Below are 18,555 nucleotides of genomic sequence, written 5' to 3'. Positions count from 1 at the left end.
AAATGGTATTAGTCCTCAGCTAAACTTTCTTATTTCTGTTCGTGAGGCAAAAGCTTCTTAGCTCTATGCACTCAATAATAGTAACCACTTTGTTTATTTATTTTTTAAATCATTTATTTTAGAGGTAAGATTCCCTTTGATAAGTTAAAATACTTAAGCTCTACTCATGTGTATTTGATTTGTGTTGTATGAAGTCATAAGTTTGGAAAACTTGGTGCTGAGGATACCACGTCAAAAAACAAGTAGAAGTTTCTAGCATTACGCTTTTTTACCTAGTAACTTTAATGACTTTTTCGGTTTTACTATTCATGCTTTTTCTTTGATTAGAAGTGCACTTTGATGCACTTGATTGATTTCTTAGACAGAAGAGCTCAATGAAGTGAGTTTTTGTTTCTGGGAAACTTGAATTAAAGCCAAGTTTATGACATTTACAGATAAATTACAGAAAAAAACAACTAATTAGGTTTAATACGGTAGGACTTTAATTAGGACTTACGGTATCTAAATTCTTAACATTTTATGAAAATATATTTATAGCTGTGGGGGCTTATTGTTTTGTTGGTGTTTGTTTGTTGTCGCCTCTTTTTCTTTTCCTGTTCCTGCTGAAATGCAAATGTTTAGCACAAAAAGTTTAAAGGAGTCCTTTTTGGATGCACAGCCTGAAACATCTATCATACACTCGATGGAGAAACAGTAGGGAAGTGTTAGGATTTTTGTCTGAAATCCATCACATAGGGACTCAGTAGTAAAGGAGACAGTTACACAAAGAGTTTTATTTCTGTTTTTTTTTTTTTTTTTTTTTTTTTTTTTTTTTTTTTTCTGGTTGGACCCTATTCTAAAGCAGCTTAGTATTACAGAATTGTAGAGCAGCTCAGGTTGGAAAGGACCTTTAAAGGTCATCAGTTCAACCTTACACGCAAAAAAGGGAGCCTCGTGTCTTCATCCCCTTCCCATCCATTGTCCTACAGAACATTTATTCCAGAAAGTTGGCAAAAACAGAACAAAAACTTGATCAGGCTGAAGTGTGTCATGCAGGGATTTAATTTGGCTGGCTTTAAATGAGTTGAACTACCATCTGATCCAGAATTACGGGTTGTCACAGCTGTGTGTGGGCACACTGAAGATGGTGCTGTGCAATTAGTTGTGCTCTGTTGCTTGAAGGTAAAAATGACTTGCTTACAAATCCCATACAGGAGAAAAACCCACGTATGGTTGCACCTATCAGGGAAATAAAATTGGACAGCTTGAGTTCAGCAGATCGAATGTGGTCTGAGAGCCAGCTCTATCTGCTGGATGACTTTTGCTGCTCCGAGTATTGCATTTTTGAATTTTCTTTTCACTGTGGTCATTAATTAGTCTGTGTGAACACTTATTTCCGAGCAAGAGCTTGACATTAAAGAACTATGTCTAGAAGATATGATAAGGCCATCGATGCTGAATGGGTGTTGATCCTTAAATAGGACGTGGCCTAGAGGCCCAGAAGGCCCTTTGTGCCCATTGAGAGGGAAGAAAAGCCCACTAATTGCAGTTCTCATGTGAAGGGGTGAAGCAGGAGGCACTGGCATCATACGTTTTAGGAACTGAAATGGAAAGAAGCGAGATGAGAGAGCAGAGCAGGAGCTGGGTTGTTTTTTTGTTTGTTTTGTTGAACTGTGCATCCTCCAACCCTGACCCTTGCCCATAGAATAACAAATGTAAAATGCATCCAGATCATTAAGCTTGTATTTTTTTTCAAGAATGCTGAAGGACATATCAGTCTGGCACTTACCTGGAGGGATCAGGCACGGAGCTGAGAGGAAGCATGTGCATGTTGGGTGTGCAGGAGGACATGGTGGAGCACAATTTTCAGGAATTAGACTTGTGGACCCACTGGCTGCCAAAAGTTATCTGTCACGGGCAGGAATTGAGTGAACAGGCTTGGAGTAGGGACGGTTTTGGCTTTCTGCTGTATTTACACAGATTTAGGAATTAGAAAACAATTTAAAATTCAGGACAATTAAGCTGCCACAGTATCTGTGTGTATCTAGGGAGTGAAACTGAATTAAAGGGTGATGAAGGTATCATTGGAGAGAGTTGTATCATTTTATGCAGTAGTAGAGCATTTTAGCCAGCAGATAAGGTGATCCCTTAAAGGAACAGCGATGTGCAATCAAACTGGAGTACATGTAGGATTTGCTACTAAATTCCATTTAGTATAATTCAGTACATCTTCTTTTAACTACCGTGAGCTCTGAGGAGAAATTGCTGCTTTACACAGCATTATTCAGAATCCTTTTATAGCTGGCGCTTCTCTAGCTGCTACAGGCTAAAAATAAAAAATACAGCAGCAAGACCTGGTCCTTGAACACCTATGGTTTGTGTAACTTCTTGTTGGCCTGCGCCTTTCCCTGCCGGAACTTGGAGTGCCACAACTTTGTCAGCACCAGCTTTTCCCTCTAGTGGCTCCCTCTCATTACTGTTTCTCTAATAAGCCAGTTTGCAACACCTGCAGACTCCCTGCTCCTCTTTGCAGCTGGAGATACGTACTGTGTTGACTACAACATGACCTCGAATGCTTTTGGATGTTTGTGTGGTTTTTTATTTTTATTTTTATTTTTTTCCCCAAATAATATTGTTTGTGCAGAAGCACTGTCCATGCCAAGTACTGAATCAAGCTGGTGTCGTTTTTGTTTTCGCATTGCTATTGCTGTCTCGTGCTGGACTTATCAGTAGGTCTGTGATTTGGTGTGGACTTCAGCTTTTGGTAGGGTGGCAGTTTGAAGAAAAATAATGCAAAGGCTTTCTTACTTATATTGACAGCTGGATTAGCAACAGCCTTTCCAGTTCTGTGTTTGCTGTGTTCTTGTTTTAAGTACTTTGTGCTCTTGTTTCTCAAAGTAAAGGTGATATTTTCAGAATTGAGCATATTTATTTCCCACTGTAGCAGGAATTGGCTAGTTTAAAGTAACTTACACTGCCAGCCTCAGCATCCCTTCTGAGTATTAGCTACAGTCAGTCTGATGTTTGTCCAAACATAGCATGGATCATGTTGCCTTGTTCTCTTCAGAGATTTTTGTAACTTAAAAGGTTTGGTCTTCTGTTTCCTGCTGACAGTAGGGACTCAAGTTCCCTACTGCTTTAGTAGCTTGGAGTTGCAGAGAATCATCAAACTGAGATTTCTTTTTCTAATGGCTAAAACTGCACTGTTGCAATAGGAATATCAGATGCCAAGTCTTTCTTTTTAGTGCTCTTTCCCAGCTTGATCAGAGATAATGGTATTTTTTGGATGCTGATCACAGCCCTCTCCTTGCTTTCTGCTCAGTCACCGATGCAAAGAACCGAAGGGAGGAAACAGGCATTGTTTCACCCACATTTGTCTCCTATGTTCAACTGATGCCCTGATGGGAAACCCTCATTCACTCTGGTGATGATGAAGCACAGGTTTTCAGGGGGATAGGGTCCACGCAGACTCCTAAAGGATGGTAAGGAGTCCTACATAAGAGACTGACTTTTTTAGAGGTAGGAGAAAATGGTGAATCTTGCAAGCAACTGCAGAAGTTGGTGAATTTGACTTTTCCGTGTTATCACTGTCAGATCTTTCAGAAATGGCTAACGACTTCCTCATTCCCAGGAGGCCCTAAAATGAAGGAAATTATTGGAGTTATTGGGTGTTATATTCTGATCCTTTACTTACTTCAGAAATCTAATGATTTTTGAGATAACTGTCCTATCTACTGCAAAGATGATGAAAGTGTTGTTCTCTTGTTTGTTCCCTCTTTAGGACAGTTTAATCCAAGATAGTTAATCTTTTCTCTGAATGTTTTCGTGTTTTCTAGGCCTTGGTGGTTTCCTATGGACACATCAGTACTTTCAGGTTTTCTTGAGCACGTTGCTTGAGATTATCCCTAGTGCTTCTACTTAACTGATGAGGACATCCAAGTACTGAGTGGGAGGACTCTTTCACATTTTGCAGGCTGTATTCCTTTGCATTTATCCTGATGCTACGATTGCCTTTTTTCTTTGCAGGATGACTTGCAAAATAAAGTTTGTTTGTGGTTACAGAGTGTATTCACATTTAAGTCTTGATAGACCTTTTCAATCTTTTTAGCAATAGTACTTCTGAGGAAGTACTGAATATAATAAAAACAACAGCAGCTTATAAGCCTGCTGTAAAGTTGCAGTTAATTCTTTGCTTTGCAGGCTGTTACGGCACTCAAAACCTTGGGGTATAAAATGTGAATTCTATGTTAAATACTACCAATGCTTTGATGGGGTATAAAGTGTGAATTCTGTGCTTAGTTTTCTTGTATGACACTGATTTGCTCTGCTGATTTACTTCACCATCCCATGCCCCTTTCCCCAAAAACTGATATTCTAGTGCCCTTATGATGTTTTATTTCTTTACTGAATTGAAAAGATAGGAGAGGTCTTCCTGAATGATTCAGAGAAGAAACAAGAACACCTTTCTTTACTTCTTTGAGTACAGATTGGGAGAAGAACTCACTGAGAGCTGCCCTGCAGAGAACTTGTGGGTTCTCATGGACAGAAGACTTGTGGGTTCTCAGCCACCAGTGTGTGTTTGTAGCCCAGCAGGCCAACTGCGTCCTGGGCTACGTCAACAGAGGGGTGGGCAGCAGGTGTAGGGAGGTGACTGTCCCCCTTGGCTCTGCCCTAGTGAGGCCCCACCTGGAGTGCTGCATCCAGGGCTGGGGCCCCAGCACAAGGAGGATGTGGAGCTGTTAGAGCAGGTCCAGAGGAGGGCCACAAAGATGATCAGAGGGCTGGAGCACCTCTCCTACGAAGAAATATGGAGAGAGCTGGGCCTGTCCATCCTGAAAAAGAAAAGGCTCCAGGGCGACCTCATTGTGGCCTTTCAATACACAGAGGTCCTATAAAAAGGATGGAGAAGGACTCTTTGCTTGGTTAGATAATGATAGGACAAGGGGAAATTGTCTTAAACTAAAAGGGGGTAGATTTAGACTAGACATTAGGAGGAAATTCTTCACTGTAACAATAGTGAGGCACTGGCACAGGTTGCCCAGAGAAGCTGTGGATGCCCCATCCCTGGAGGTCTTCAAGGCCAGGTTAGATGGGGCCTTAACCAAGCTGATCTAGTGGGTGGCATCCCTGCTTATGGCAGGGAGGTTGGGTATAGATGATTTTTAAGGTCCCTTACATCCCGAGCCATTCTATGATTCCATGATTCCTATGGCTAGCAAATAACCCATGCAGGCTACAGTTGGATCTAATACTGTATTTATAATTCTTGAAGTGTGCAATCTCAGAAGCACATTCTAAATTTTGTCTAAGAAATGAGCACATAAGTAGGACGTGTTTTGTTGTGGGTTATACCAATGTGACATACTAATATTGTCAGCTGTTGCGGTGTGTAGGTTTTTGTTATTGTCCATGACTCATCTAGTTGGGTGCAACTTCTAGAAGAGTCAAGCATTGCATGCTAATATTTCCCCATCTTTTACACAACAGGTTAATAACAAAAAAAAAATTGTCTTTCAAATATGATGTCTTCTGATGAATAATACTTTTTTTTTCCCCTCTCTTTACAGATATTTTCCAATTTATCCCTGAATGAGCGTTGCCTTTCAGCATCACTAGTGTGTAAATATTGGCGTGACCTGTGTTTAGATTTTCAGTTTTGGAAGCAGCTGGATCTCAGTAGTCGTCAACAGGTATGAAGGCATTATTGGGGAAAAATAGTGTTTGGATGACTCAGCATTTGTTCTCAGAACTTGTACTTCTGACAAAAGGCAAACAAAAGAAACCCATTAAGTGGTGGTACCTTTGCTTTCAGTGAGTTTCATACTAGAGGCTGAAAATGTCAGAACCCTTATATTAACTGTTTTGACTGTAGTTTCCTCTGATTGTCATTAAATGGCATGAGCACAAGTGCTGTTTGAAGTGGGTTACGTGTCTCAGGTCTACGTCAGGTAGTGGTAGATACATCCATAAGAGCTATCAGATCTTATATTGATTGAGAGAGGTACTTGTAATTTTTGAGGATGCTTTAGAATGAACAATGGTTCTCCAGTTCGTCCTTGCTCTGTTCACTTTAACAAGTTTTGATGATGCTAGTGATGTCTTCTCCTACTGAGAAGACAGATTTTGTCTTTCTGAGATATATATATATATTAGCCAATCCTAGACTTAATATTTCTGAGATTCATGGATTTTGTTTAGTAAGATTCTTACAGAGCCTAGACTATCTTGTTTGGAAAAGTTGTTTAAGGGTACCGGTGTTGTTTACTCATCTAGGCTTCTTGTTACTTTGTTAATCACAGAGGTCTGTAAAAACAATTTCTTGGGAGTTTTATGAAAATAATGGATGCAGGGCAATGACTGTTGCAGGTTCCCGTTTCAAGAAGCTGTTCATCTGTGTTGGGCATAGGATGTACATGGGTTATTATTTTCAGATCACCAATTCATAGAAAACCATACAAGTTGTCTTGCTTGTAGAGTTACTAACTAACATAATTGTGAAACACTGTGAAAAAAACAAGTATTAGATTGATTTTTAAGTAACTCCCAAGCACACTTGGACCAGGGATCCATTTCCTTTTGTTGCGAAAGTACTATGTGTCAAATCACTTCCCTCTTCATTGTCTTGAGATGTAGCTTTATTTCTAGTACAAAGGGTTTGTTTGTTTGTTTGTTTGTTTTAGATTTTTTGGCTATTAGGTGTGTTAGGATCTCATTGAATTTTATCAGTTTTGGCATTGCCCTAAGAAACCTGTCCTGGCAATTCCTCAATGAGCTCTTGAACAAGGTTAAGCACAATTATTAACACTCTGCCTGTGTGGAGAGTGCTTGGTGTCTTTTTTGTGTGTGTGTGTGGGGGGGGGAAGCTGGAAGAGATGTTGTATGTGTTTTGTTATTTGTTTGGTAGGTTTTTTGCTTTTTTTTTCAATTTGTCATGTTTTCTAGCTAACAGCTGTCTGATGAAATAACAGGAAAACAGATCAGACTTGCTGCTAATGGAAAACAGTCTGAATGCAGCAAAGAAAGTGTTTGTTTCTTGACTATATAAGAGAGAAAAATGGAAAGGATATATGTTCCTCTCTGTTGCTGTCTCCAGGCTTTAAGCTAAATCTCATCTGTGCTAAATGGCAGATAAAGTATTGTATGGTTTTGTTAGACAGACTTTTTCATATATCACCTCAGGTGTTTTGAAATTAAACTTCTTTTCAAAGCAAGGGAATTTAATGTATTTTGTCTTACCTGGTTTGGTTTTGTTTGTCTTTTTTAAACTTACATGCTTCAGCATGAAGAATATCTTACCTTTCTTGCTTGCTTTGTAGGGCTGGCATCTTCTAAAATTATTGACATGTTAGTTAACAATATGTGCAGGCACAAAGCAGATGGAGTCTTTGTTCTTCAAAGGAACTCTGGGAAAATAGTGGATGTATCTTTGATTTAGTGGTCTTTCATCTGCTAACATTTAAAATGTACAAGTATTCTATTTTTAAACTGAGCAAATCACTGGAGGAAATGTCTGTTAATGAAAAACCTTTCTTTCTGTTATGGTGTCCTTTCCTTCTCTTCTCTTTTGTTCACTGGTACCTTGGGTTACTGTTTTCCATTGTTAAGAAACCCATGGTCACCTGCATCACTAGTATTTCCTGGTTGGCAAGCAGTTTTTGGATGATTGCCAGGGCCTAAGTAAAAAGTTGTTGCATTTCAGAGACATGTAAATCTTTTACTCCTCTGAAAATGCTACTTTAGGTAAGTAGAGTGCTGATACAGAATCTTCTGAAGGGTGAAATTCATTTCCTATAGAATGTGAAGAGGACTGCAAGCATTGGAGCAAAATTCTTTAAAGTTAGCTGCAAAATTGGTTATAGCAATATGTTTTTCATAAAGCATATCTTTCCATTATTTCAGTAGCATATGCAAACACATCTCAGAAACAGTAGTTTTGTGTTAATGGAATAAAAGATGCTTATAGATGAAGTTAAATTTGAATATTTGGTTTTGCTTGCAGGTCACTGATGAACTGTTGGAAAAGATAGCATCAAGAAGCCAGAATATTACTGAAATCAATATTTCTGATTGCCGCAATGTATCTGATACAGGAGTATGCATATTAGCATGTAAATGTCCTGGACTACTAAGGTATACTGCTTACAGGTGTAAACAGCTTTCCGACACCTCCATCATCGCAGTTGCCTCTCAGTGTCCACTTCTTCAAAAAGTGCATGTAGGCAATCAAGACAGACTCACCGATGAAGGCCTAAAGCAGGTAACCACCCATTCCACACATTACTTTCATATGTTTAGTCCTTCAGCTTCTTAGCAAATACAAACAGGGATACGGAGGAGGAAGGTAACTGTTTCATGGATTTAATAAGGGCATATATTTTCTAGAGACCATATATACCTTTTATAGAGACAGAGATCAAATCCTTTCAAAGTGAAATCTCCAGTTTACCTCTGGCTCATGGAGTTTTACTGGACTTAGTTACTATTTGGAACCAATATTAAAATAGCATTCTTTGCAATGCAAAACCATGTGATTGAGACTTTTCAGGTATGCAAGAAGATTTCATTCTTCTATTAGTAGTGTGTAGGGTCAGCTATGAAGTAGTTATATTAAATCATATGTCCTATTGATGGTCTAGTATGCAGGCATTTTTATTTGCTTAAATATGCCCTATAAATTATGTAGTTTCTATGTACAGCTTTTAGCTTCTGTTTGTTGACTGTAGTTAGCAATGTCATTTTGTCAGGTGTATAATTATAATCTTTCTTGTTTGTATATAGTACTTAAAAATCTGCAAATAAAGATCATTTTTAAAGGGGGAGGGGACAACACAAAAATCTTAACTCCCAACACTTCCTATCTCAGTCAATACTGTTGTTTTTCTTTATTTTTAAATACTTGCTTTGATTTCATTAATTGCAGCTGGGTTCAAAATGCAGAGAATTGAAAGACATTCATTTTGGGCAGTGTTACAAGATCTCAGATGAAGGAATGATCATTATAGCTAAAGGCTGTCTGAAGTTGCAAAGAATATACATGCAAGAAAACAAATTAGTAAGTACATGTCAAGTTGTTGTGTTTTTTGTTGTTTGTTTTTTCCTATGGTATTTGCATTGTCAAAACTTTCTCTTTTCATCAGTTTAAAACTTCTGTCTGAATTCACTGCTTTTTGGCAGTGAGCTGCTTACAAATTTATTTTAGCTGTAACAACTTTGATTCTATAAAGATAGCTCAGAAGGTGACTTGTAGTACATTTTAAACTAATGCTATTCCAGACACATACGAAATTTTTCTTTTTGACATGACATTCCAGGAATAACAGTTTGGGAGATGTTTGTGTAGGAGAACATTTAGTTCATTGAAGTGTTTCTTTCATCGATACCAATATATTTTTCTACAGTATAATATACATTTGTATAAACTTAAAGATTTCAGGAAGTTGGGTTCTTGACTACAAATAAAACACTGAATTTCTTTTCTTGAAATATGACATTTTCTTATCAAGATGCATTAGTGTGTCCATACTAGTAGAAAGAAGTTGTTGAGGGGTAATACAAGTATCTTTTGTCCTAATTATAGTAAGTGATCTCTGAAGTAATGCTTTTTTATGTTCAGAGTCAGTTTCTACTAAATGATATAGTAGAGCATTCGGTTTATGCATTTATTCTTGCATGTAAGTAGAAGAATTTGCCTGCAGCTGAATTCTTAACTTTCAGCTTATTGTTAGGGCTGTAACCTTTGGTTTGAAAACGGCTGAAGTGGAACAAATAAGTTATATATGCTGTTTTTTAACATTGTACACTGATTCATCGGATGTTTGGATTCAAATAGACAAATATATTAATGCCTAAGGCAGTTCATTGGAGAAATTTGAGAAGGGCTTCTATTTAAAAAACTAAAGTTAAAAACAAACAAACAAACAAAAAAAATGTAAGAATTTGAGAAACAGGAGATAGTGGCCAAAGCAGGAATCTCAAAAAAGCTCACAAGTAGAAAAATTGTATTGTTCCTAGTCCCCTTCTCCCCTTGGAAACAAAACAAACTCTTCAGTCTGTCAGAAAAGGTCCTTGTAATATCTGTTATGATACCTGGAAGATGGGAAAAAAAAAAAAGAACTGAAAGGTCTGAGATGCTTAAGAGGAAAGCTTGCTACTACAAAATTTAACTTGAAGAAAGGTAGGGAAATTCAAAATGCTACGTATTTTTCATTGAAAAAGGACGAACCTGTGCATCTTCAAGGTTTGCATGAAAGGTTATGCAATTTTATGTGAATATAAATTGTACAGTATATGCAAATAGCTACATATATGCCTGATCACTGCAAAATATGTGGACAAGATATTGATTTGACCATCTTTGTCTTACACTTGTTGCTGTTGAAGTTTGTATTCTCTATATAGCCTGAAATCTAACCCAAGCTAATCTTTAGCAATTAAAAGCTCTGTGGTTTTATTATCCGAAAAGTAATTCTCCGTTGCAATGGAACACAGGAAGGATCTTCTTATTTTTAAGACAACCAGGAAAGATGTTCTTCACTTAAGCTTTATTTCCATACACAGGTATTATTGGAAATGTAACTTTAAATTTTCATAAGAAATAAGACAAAAATACTTACTCTCAAATTAATAGTTTTTTTTAATTATTTCATCACTTCTGAATGCTTGTCAAGTAACTTACCAAAATTCACTCCTTGCACAATTTTTTGTGAATGTAGTTTTTAAATTAATTTTATTTAAAGCTACTGCCCAGTCTTAATTTTTGGAAAAAAAGATAAAGATTTGGAAAACTGTTTAGCTTGCTCAGCTTTGTTCAGGTCCTGTCTGGTGAAGAATCTTTTTTTTTTTTTTAAAAAAAAAAAGCGTTCTTCAATGATTCCACTAGACAGCAGTCTGCTTCTACTTCTACTGAAGATGATGGTCTTTCCACTTGCTTGGGGCAGGATATTTTCAAATCTTGCTGTTGTGCAAGTTTAATGTCTGAAACGATAAAACGGTTAACTTGATGAAGGAAGCCAATCTGTATTTGTTATTGTAAACTAACATTTTTTCACCTTTCATAATAAAGCAAAGATAAGAATTGTTTAATAATGTGTAGTTACCTTAAAAAGAAGTAAGGGTTGATTGGAAATGCTAACTGACTGCTTGTTTTATTAATTTCTGTGGGTTGCTTTTGTTTTCAAGACTGCCTTCTAGAATAAAATCACTGTTAATATTTGCTGTAGCACATCTCATTTCCTACTCTTATAGGTGGTTTGCAGAAGTGTGTGCATATGTTTTCATCCTAAATAATTTTTCAAAATCGTAATATTCTTTCTTTTTTTTTTTTTCTGTACCAAGAAAAGTGTGCTTGACATACAGCCTTGGTGTGTTTATTTGAAGTACACAGATTGTCAGTCTGCTTAGGAAGAAGATATGTTTTTCCCTTTGTAAATAGCATCCACTGCTTTCATGTAAATTCTGTATATGAAGTCTGCATATTTTGTTTTTTTCTTCTTTCTCCCTTTTTTTCAGAGGTGCTCAAAATCATGTGAATCTTACGGGCAATTTGTACTAATTTCGAACTAGAGTGCATTACAGATGGTACATGATGGCTGGAATTTCCTGTAGGCTTGTCTCAGGCTAATGGATTTTATACTTCAAAAATACATCTATCGAGAGGCAACCAGCAGCTAAATAATGCCTTTGTGAGTGTTACTTTACAGTGAAATGTGGATCAGTGAACACTGTTCAGTTGCTTCATCTGTTGCTAAGTAACTCCATTATCAGACTGCTGAGCAGAAACACAGAGGGAAGAATTTATGTTCTGATTGTTTAATATACTCGGCATTTCACAGAAAAATAGACTCCTTTCTTTTTTGAAATCCTGATCATGTAATGGTAATAGGTGAAAGCTACAAATAATAAATAGGTAGAAAGGATATGTGAGGAGAAAGTTAAGAATCGCAAGGCTTACAACACAAGGTTGTTTGCATAACTGTTTATATCTCTTCAAAATATATTTATTTTTCCTCTGTCCTTTGAATAGAAAAGTAATTAAATGTAAAGCCTTCTTTCAGAAGCATACTGCCCGAATTAGAAACATAGCAAAAACATTTGCAGGCCTTTTGAAGCATGTCTGAAGTACACTGAGTCTTTCCTTATCTGTTCCCAAAAAGTTTGATATAATCAAAGTATCTCACAAATTCAGTGTAAAATGAAGAACAGATTATAACTTTGTCCAGAGAAAGCTGGGGAACATTCTACCTTCTTGATTGATTTTTGTTGGACTTACTGTTTTCTGGTCTTGGCTGGAATTGAGTACTCTGAGCATAAATTTCATGTTTGCCTCATATGAATGATTACTGTGAGTGAAGCTGTTGGAAGGTGAATTGGTTAATTTCATTATCTGTTTTTTGTTTCTTTTTACCAACGTCTTTCAGTCTTTCTACACCAGAGTAACAGTACTTAACTTCAGTTGAAAAATCAGAAAACTGTTCCAAATTAACATGCAATATTTAGACTGAGAAATGGCATGGAGCTGTACTTTAATCTGAATTGTTGATGAAAATAAACTGTTCTTCATTGTAGTCTTTCCTAGGTGAATGGAATCCTAAAAGGCTTTGACTTATCTGTGGCAGATGGAGAACAACTTAGTGGCTACTGTACACCTAAATGGAAGCTTTGACCCCAGAAGCAGTTTTATACAAGCTTCTCCATTTCCTCATTATGAATAGACAGAGATTTGGCAGCCACATTTTAGAAATGGGAGAATCTTTTTCCTCATAACTACGTAGATTCTGCACCGTTGAGTTCTTTCTCACTGTCTTTCCTTAGCCTAGTGGCTTAATGGCTAAACTTATAAAAGCAGTGGTTACCAGAACATAGCAGGTGGGAGTTACAGATTTGCACTGCCCTACTCCACCTAGTGTCTCTGTTCTTTAATGGTGAATTAAATTTGGATTAGGAGAATGAATTTCTACTAAAGAATAGTGCAGATATAGCTGAGGTTTTAGGTGGTGTGAGAATAACAGCATTCCTACAGCTATGGCTTCTTCCCTTCCTGTCTTTTATTTTTAAGCTTATTTAGGGGTTTCTGGGTAAACAAAAACTGGCTGTGTGGCTGGGCCCAAAGAGTAGTGGTGAATGAAGCTAAATCCAAATCCAATTGGAGGCTGGTCACAAGTGGCATCCCCAGGGGTCAGTACTAGGGCCAGTTCTCTTTAATACCTTTATCAATGATCTGGATGAGAGGATTGAGTGCACCTTCAGTAAGGTTGCAGATGACACCAAGTTGGGCAGGAGTGTTGATCTGTTTGAAGGTAGGAAGTCTTTACAGAGGGATCTGGACGGGTTGGATTGATGGGCTGAGGCCAACTGTCAGAAGTTGAACAAGTCTAAGTCCCAGGTCCCGCACTTTGGCCACAACAACCCCATGCAGTGCTACAGGGTTGGGGCAGAGTGGCTCAAAAGCTGTGCAGAGGAAAAGGATCTGGGGGTGTTGGTCCATACTCACCTGAACTCGCCAAACTCACCTGGCCAGCAGTGTGCCCAGGCGGCCAAGAAGGCCAGCGGCATCCTGGCTTGTATCAGGAATGGTGCAGCCAGCAGGACCAGGGAGGTGATCATCCCCCTGTGCTCAGCTCTGGTGAGGCTGCACCTCGAGTACTGTGTTCAGCTTTGGGCCAAGAAGGACATCGAGGTGCTGGAGTGTGTCTGAAGAAGAAAGGCAACGTGGCTTGCCTAGAGACCAAGTACTATGAGTAGTGTTTTAGGGAACTGGGGTTGTTTAGCCTAGAGAAAAAGAGGCTTGGGGGAGACCTTATTACTCTCTACAACTACCTAAAAGGAGGTTGTATTGGGGTGGAGGTCATTCTCTTCTACCACGCACCAAGTGATAAGACGAGGCGAATTGGCCTCAAGATGCACCAGGGGAGATTTAGGTTGGATATTAGGAAAAATGTCTTCACTGAAAGGGGTTGTGAAGCATTGGAACAGGCTGCCAAGGGAAATGGTTGAGTTACCATCCCTGGAGGGATTCAGTAGAAGTGTAGATGTGGTGCTTATGGGCATTGGTTTAGTGGTAGGCTTTGCAGTGCTAGGTTAATGGTTGGACTTGATGATCTTAGATAATCTTGATGATCTCACTAACAAAAAAATGGAGTATTTGCGAATAGTCAAATACTTATCATGTCATTTTAAAACACTGACTGGAATCAACATAGTATAAAAATCCGTAGGACGAAATAAACTTAACTCTTACATTTTCTGAATAATCGCATCATGTTAGATACATAACTTGATTTATTCATCCTTATGTGTATTACTAAGATTTTTTTTCTTCTTTTTCCTCCTGTTCTTGTTTGGAAATCAATTCTCCTTTTTTTCTTATGAATCATCTACAAACCATTTACTTCAACAGTGTATCCTTTGTGCATGACAACAGTGCAAACATGTGGAGAGGAGAAAGTACGCTGCTTTGAGTTTAGTCCAGGCAAATTGCTTGAGGGGGAGAGTCAGACATATACACTACATCATCTGGTAATGTGAACTACTGGAGTTTAGAGTATATGGAAATCTCACTTTTCCACTGATAAATGAAAAAGGGGTTGGAAGAAAAACATCCTTTTTTAATACGACTTACTTTCTCCCTCACCTAGTTCATTTTTTTAATATATAATTACTTCAAAATGTTGTTCTACTTAAGAGAAATTTTATAAAAGTTATCATTTTACCATGCTTCTTTGTGAATACTTTCCCAAGATACTTTCTAACTAGAGTATTTGATTGTTTTGAGGTTTTGAAAAGAACTGTAGTTGTTCCAGACTTTTCCTTTTTTACTATTATTATTAAAAACTCATGTTCTCCTTCGAAGTGTGGTTAGACATTGAGCACATATAGGACTATTTACTGCATATTGAATATGACACCAGTACTGAGTCCGGTCACTCTACTGAATATCGTAGCCGTGGACAATGGTACTTCATCTTTTTATATTAGAACTTTCTAAAGCAAAAATTTCATATGGATAATGTTGGTACTGTGCACTAATCATGATGAAGTATTTATAGTACTTAAGTTTGTCAACCATGCTACTGACGTACCAAAAACTACTGTTGTACTACAAAAATAATGTTCCATGCTTTAAAAACACACTCAGTAAACAAAACTAAGTTGAGATATGGGAAAATACACTTTTGTGAATGTTGAGACATCTGTTCAATATTAAAAGCAGTCTTGAAAAGTTAATTTTTCAAGAAGCTTCCATTTTGTTACATTCGCTGTGTTTCTTTTTACAACAAAATAGAATAGTTTGATCATTTCTTCAGAAACCTAGGTGTTACAGCCCTATTTCTTTAATAGAATTTTTGCTTTTGTTCAGAACTGTTGTATTTTGACTTAGTTTTTCAAATCCTGTTCTTAAGGTAAAGCATTTGTGCTGAGCTTGATGTTAAAAGGAGGCAGAAAAAAGTCAAGTTATGTTCTTATGCATAAATATGTATTTTCTGTAAAGGCACTTGAACAGGTGTCAGGTTTTTATGCTTTATTTAAATATTTCTGTAAATAATTTGGCAATAAACACATTACTTCATACTCACCCTTAGGTGGCGGTATTGACTTTGTAGTGGTAACAGATCTCAAAATCCTTCATACAAGTGAATTGCCAACACACAGTGCATAACTTCTGAGTATTGTACTGCAACTAAATATCCTGTTTTCTCTTCGGTTCATCTGTCGGGATCACTAAGTTGTTCATATGTGTCTCAGAATGTTAGCAATAGGTTTTATAACAAAGCTCATTCGACTAAATAGTATTCAACTTTGGCAGTATAGTTACTCACATTCTTGTGGAAGTACTTCAGAAAGTTTGCTATGTGTAGTTCATTAAATAGTAGCAAAGAGGAGGGAAAGAACTGAATAGAACTTTGGGATATATTTTATGTTTTGTTTGTTTTCTAAATAGAATGAGAGCTAAGAATGTAGGATGGAAATGCTCATATCTGTGCTGAATATACTGAGTATAAGTTGAATGAATCAAAACTGCTGCTGGCTATCCTGAGTGAGACCCTAGAGAAAACCAACTCTACTGTTCCATGATTTGCTTTTTACCTGTTGCTAGGTAAGAACGTCTTCTGCAGTGATAATGCTGTTTTGAACTTGGCCCTTCTTAAAGGCCAAGGTCTTCCGGGGATGCATATTCAAGAATACATCCCAGAAAACTTGTGGCCAACTACTGACTATCTTTAGAAAATAAATCCTTTGTTTTCCTTATTGAAAACAAAGGGTACTGAATCTAATTAGTTATATTACTTTTGTGCATTTCTGTCTAGTATTGTTCTATTATATAGTGCATTTGGTTTATTTTTAATAACATAAAACAAAAATGCACTGAATGTTTCACTCAAGTTACTTTTCAAGGATATGTGTCAGGCAAACCAATTCTGTTTAAGCTACTAATGTCAGGTATATTAGGAGCCTTTTAAAGTAATAATTTTCAAGTTAGTGCATAACACCGTATTTGGGGTTAATATGCAGCGTGTTCTCTTAAGTTATATTGAAAGTATTTTTTGTGTATTGTTCTACAGATATCTTATTGCTGCAGAAGGAGATTTTCCTTAAGTGTTGCAAGCTGTTGTGCTTTGATTGTTTTGTTTTGTTCATTATTTTAACCTTCCTTCATGTTTCTGTCCTTTTCTTTGGTTTCCTCTTTAAAATATGTCTTCAATAGGCAAACTTAGTAAATAGGCAGGTGAAACAAATTTTTACTTAAGATAAATTCAGTATTTGTGAAACTCTTCAGACTGACAGCATTGGAAACTGAAGTCTTCTTTGTGTCCACTGAACAGGTACAGCGTGAGCAGCAGCAGTGCAAGCTTCACCACACTGCCCCACCAAAGCGCTGCAAACCCTGAGCTAGAGAGAGATCTCTGTAGCAAAGGTTAAGAGGCTTGTTCAGTCTCCATGCTCACTCAGTCTTTACAGTGGCTGCCAATGGGAGTACTCATTTGTGATAGTGGATAGATAACCACATCACAAAAGCACCAGGAACTGGACTGAAGGCACCAACTTATTTGATAAAAACTACAGAGGATCTGTCAAATGTTTAACTTCAGTTACTGCAGACCTGAGCCACTGGTAGAAGTGAATGGCTCCAGGTCCGATTGCCAATTCCCTGAGTTTAGTCCTTCTCTAAATACTAGTGCAGCTTCTCTATGTAGCTTCACTATACTATGCAGAAACTAAATGTGTACAGACTGTAATTTTTTTGTAAAGTTACTTGTGTACAATTTTCAAATGCTTGGCTGTACATACAAACACCATGGCTTAATATCAGCTGTATGATTTCATTATTTTGTGCCTTTTTCTTTTCTCTATATAAAAAAATGAAAAAGAAAAGCAAACAAAATAGAAAAAAAAAAAAAAAAACAAGTAATACATTTAATGAGCTTTTTAACAAATTACTGGATGTTGTGAGTTGACTTGTCATATATGAGTGTGTGTGTATATGTTTTAAAAGCAGCACAATTTGATTTGTAGTATGTATTGTATTACTCATGTTTTCAGATGTTTCTGGTAGGTTAAAAACAGCAGTTAAAAAATAAATGGTGAACTTCTATTTTGATATGAAATTAGGTGTTATATCACTGGTAGTTCTTCAGGCTTTAATTTGTATTACTAGTTGTCATATACATGTTTCACATGTATAAAAAAATGTTTTGTTTTGTTTTGCTTTTTTAGATTAACTGTAGATTATCGTGACAAACACTGAGGATTTGAATAAAATAGGAACTTAAAAGTGCCTAATGCAGAACGTTTTTTTCTACATTTTGGTCAACATTTCAGTATAAGATAATTATTCATTTGATACTTGCAGATGATATATTTGCATATCATTTTAAGGTTAAATATATCTATGTATACATTTAAATGGTATCAGCTAATGCCTGTACGATAATGACTAACATGTTAGGGAATGTGAACATCAGATTTCCAATGTACTGTAGTGAGTAATGTTTTCAATATATAAGATTCAGGTACTAAAAATACAAACATAATGGATGGAGGTAATGTGAAAAAGCCAAAAGCAAATTGCATCAAGGTGGGAGTTTTAAATATCAGTCATTTTTATGCTCTCTCTGTAGTTATTGAGAGAGCCATTGCATAAAGTAATTTAAATACTTACCAAAGACAATGGCGGTACAGAAATGAGTAGCATTTGTAGGGTATTTCTGTATTTCCAGAGCATGCAAGTTTTTTTTTTTTGTTTGTTTGTTTGTTTTGTTTGTTTGTTTGTTTGTTTGTTTTTACTTATTAAGCACTCTACCAAACTGGAAATAGAAACTGAAAATATAATTAGTAGTCAGATCATAAGATGCATAAACAGTTTCTGTATTGTTGTGGTGTTCTGTTTAACTTGACCTGTTAGCATTTTATGTAAAAAGAATGAATGCAAGTAAAAGCAAATTAATACAAAATTGCAATAGCACTTGACTTCAAAAGAGGCTTTTACTGAAGCAATAAAATCTTTGCAATAATATGTAACTGCTATACCAAAAAAGATGTATGTGAAATTATATTTTTCTTGGATTCTAGTAATTAATA

General features: G+C 36.8%; 1 protein-coding gene across 1 annotated transcript in view; it reads left to right on the top strand.

Moving 5' to 3' along the window:
- FBXL17 (F-box and leucine rich repeat protein 17) overlaps positions 1-18,555 on the top strand; it is a 311,268-nt gene that overhangs the window by 12,015 nt on the left and 280,698 nt on the right. Inside the window, exons 3-5 of the mRNA XM_032206399.1 lie at positions 5,547-5,669; positions 7,979-8,236; positions 8,900-9,031. Of these exons, the coding sequence (XP_032062290.1) occupies positions 5,547-5,669; positions 7,979-8,236; positions 8,900-9,031 (513 nt within the window). The remainder of the gene's footprint in view (positions 1-5,546; positions 5,670-7,978; positions 8,237-8,899; positions 9,032-18,555) is intronic.

Source organism: Aythya fuligula, chromosome Z, assembly GCF_009819795.1.
Source record: "Aythya fuligula isolate bAytFul2 chromosome Z, bAytFul2.pri, whole genome shotgun sequence".
In the NCBI taxonomy this organism is placed as follows: domain Eukaryota; kingdom Metazoa; phylum Chordata; class Aves; order Anseriformes; family Anatidae; genus Aythya; species Aythya fuligula.
The sequence above is the reverse complement of the archived record's forward strand: the minus strand, read 5'-3'. Positions and strand labels throughout refer to the sequence as shown.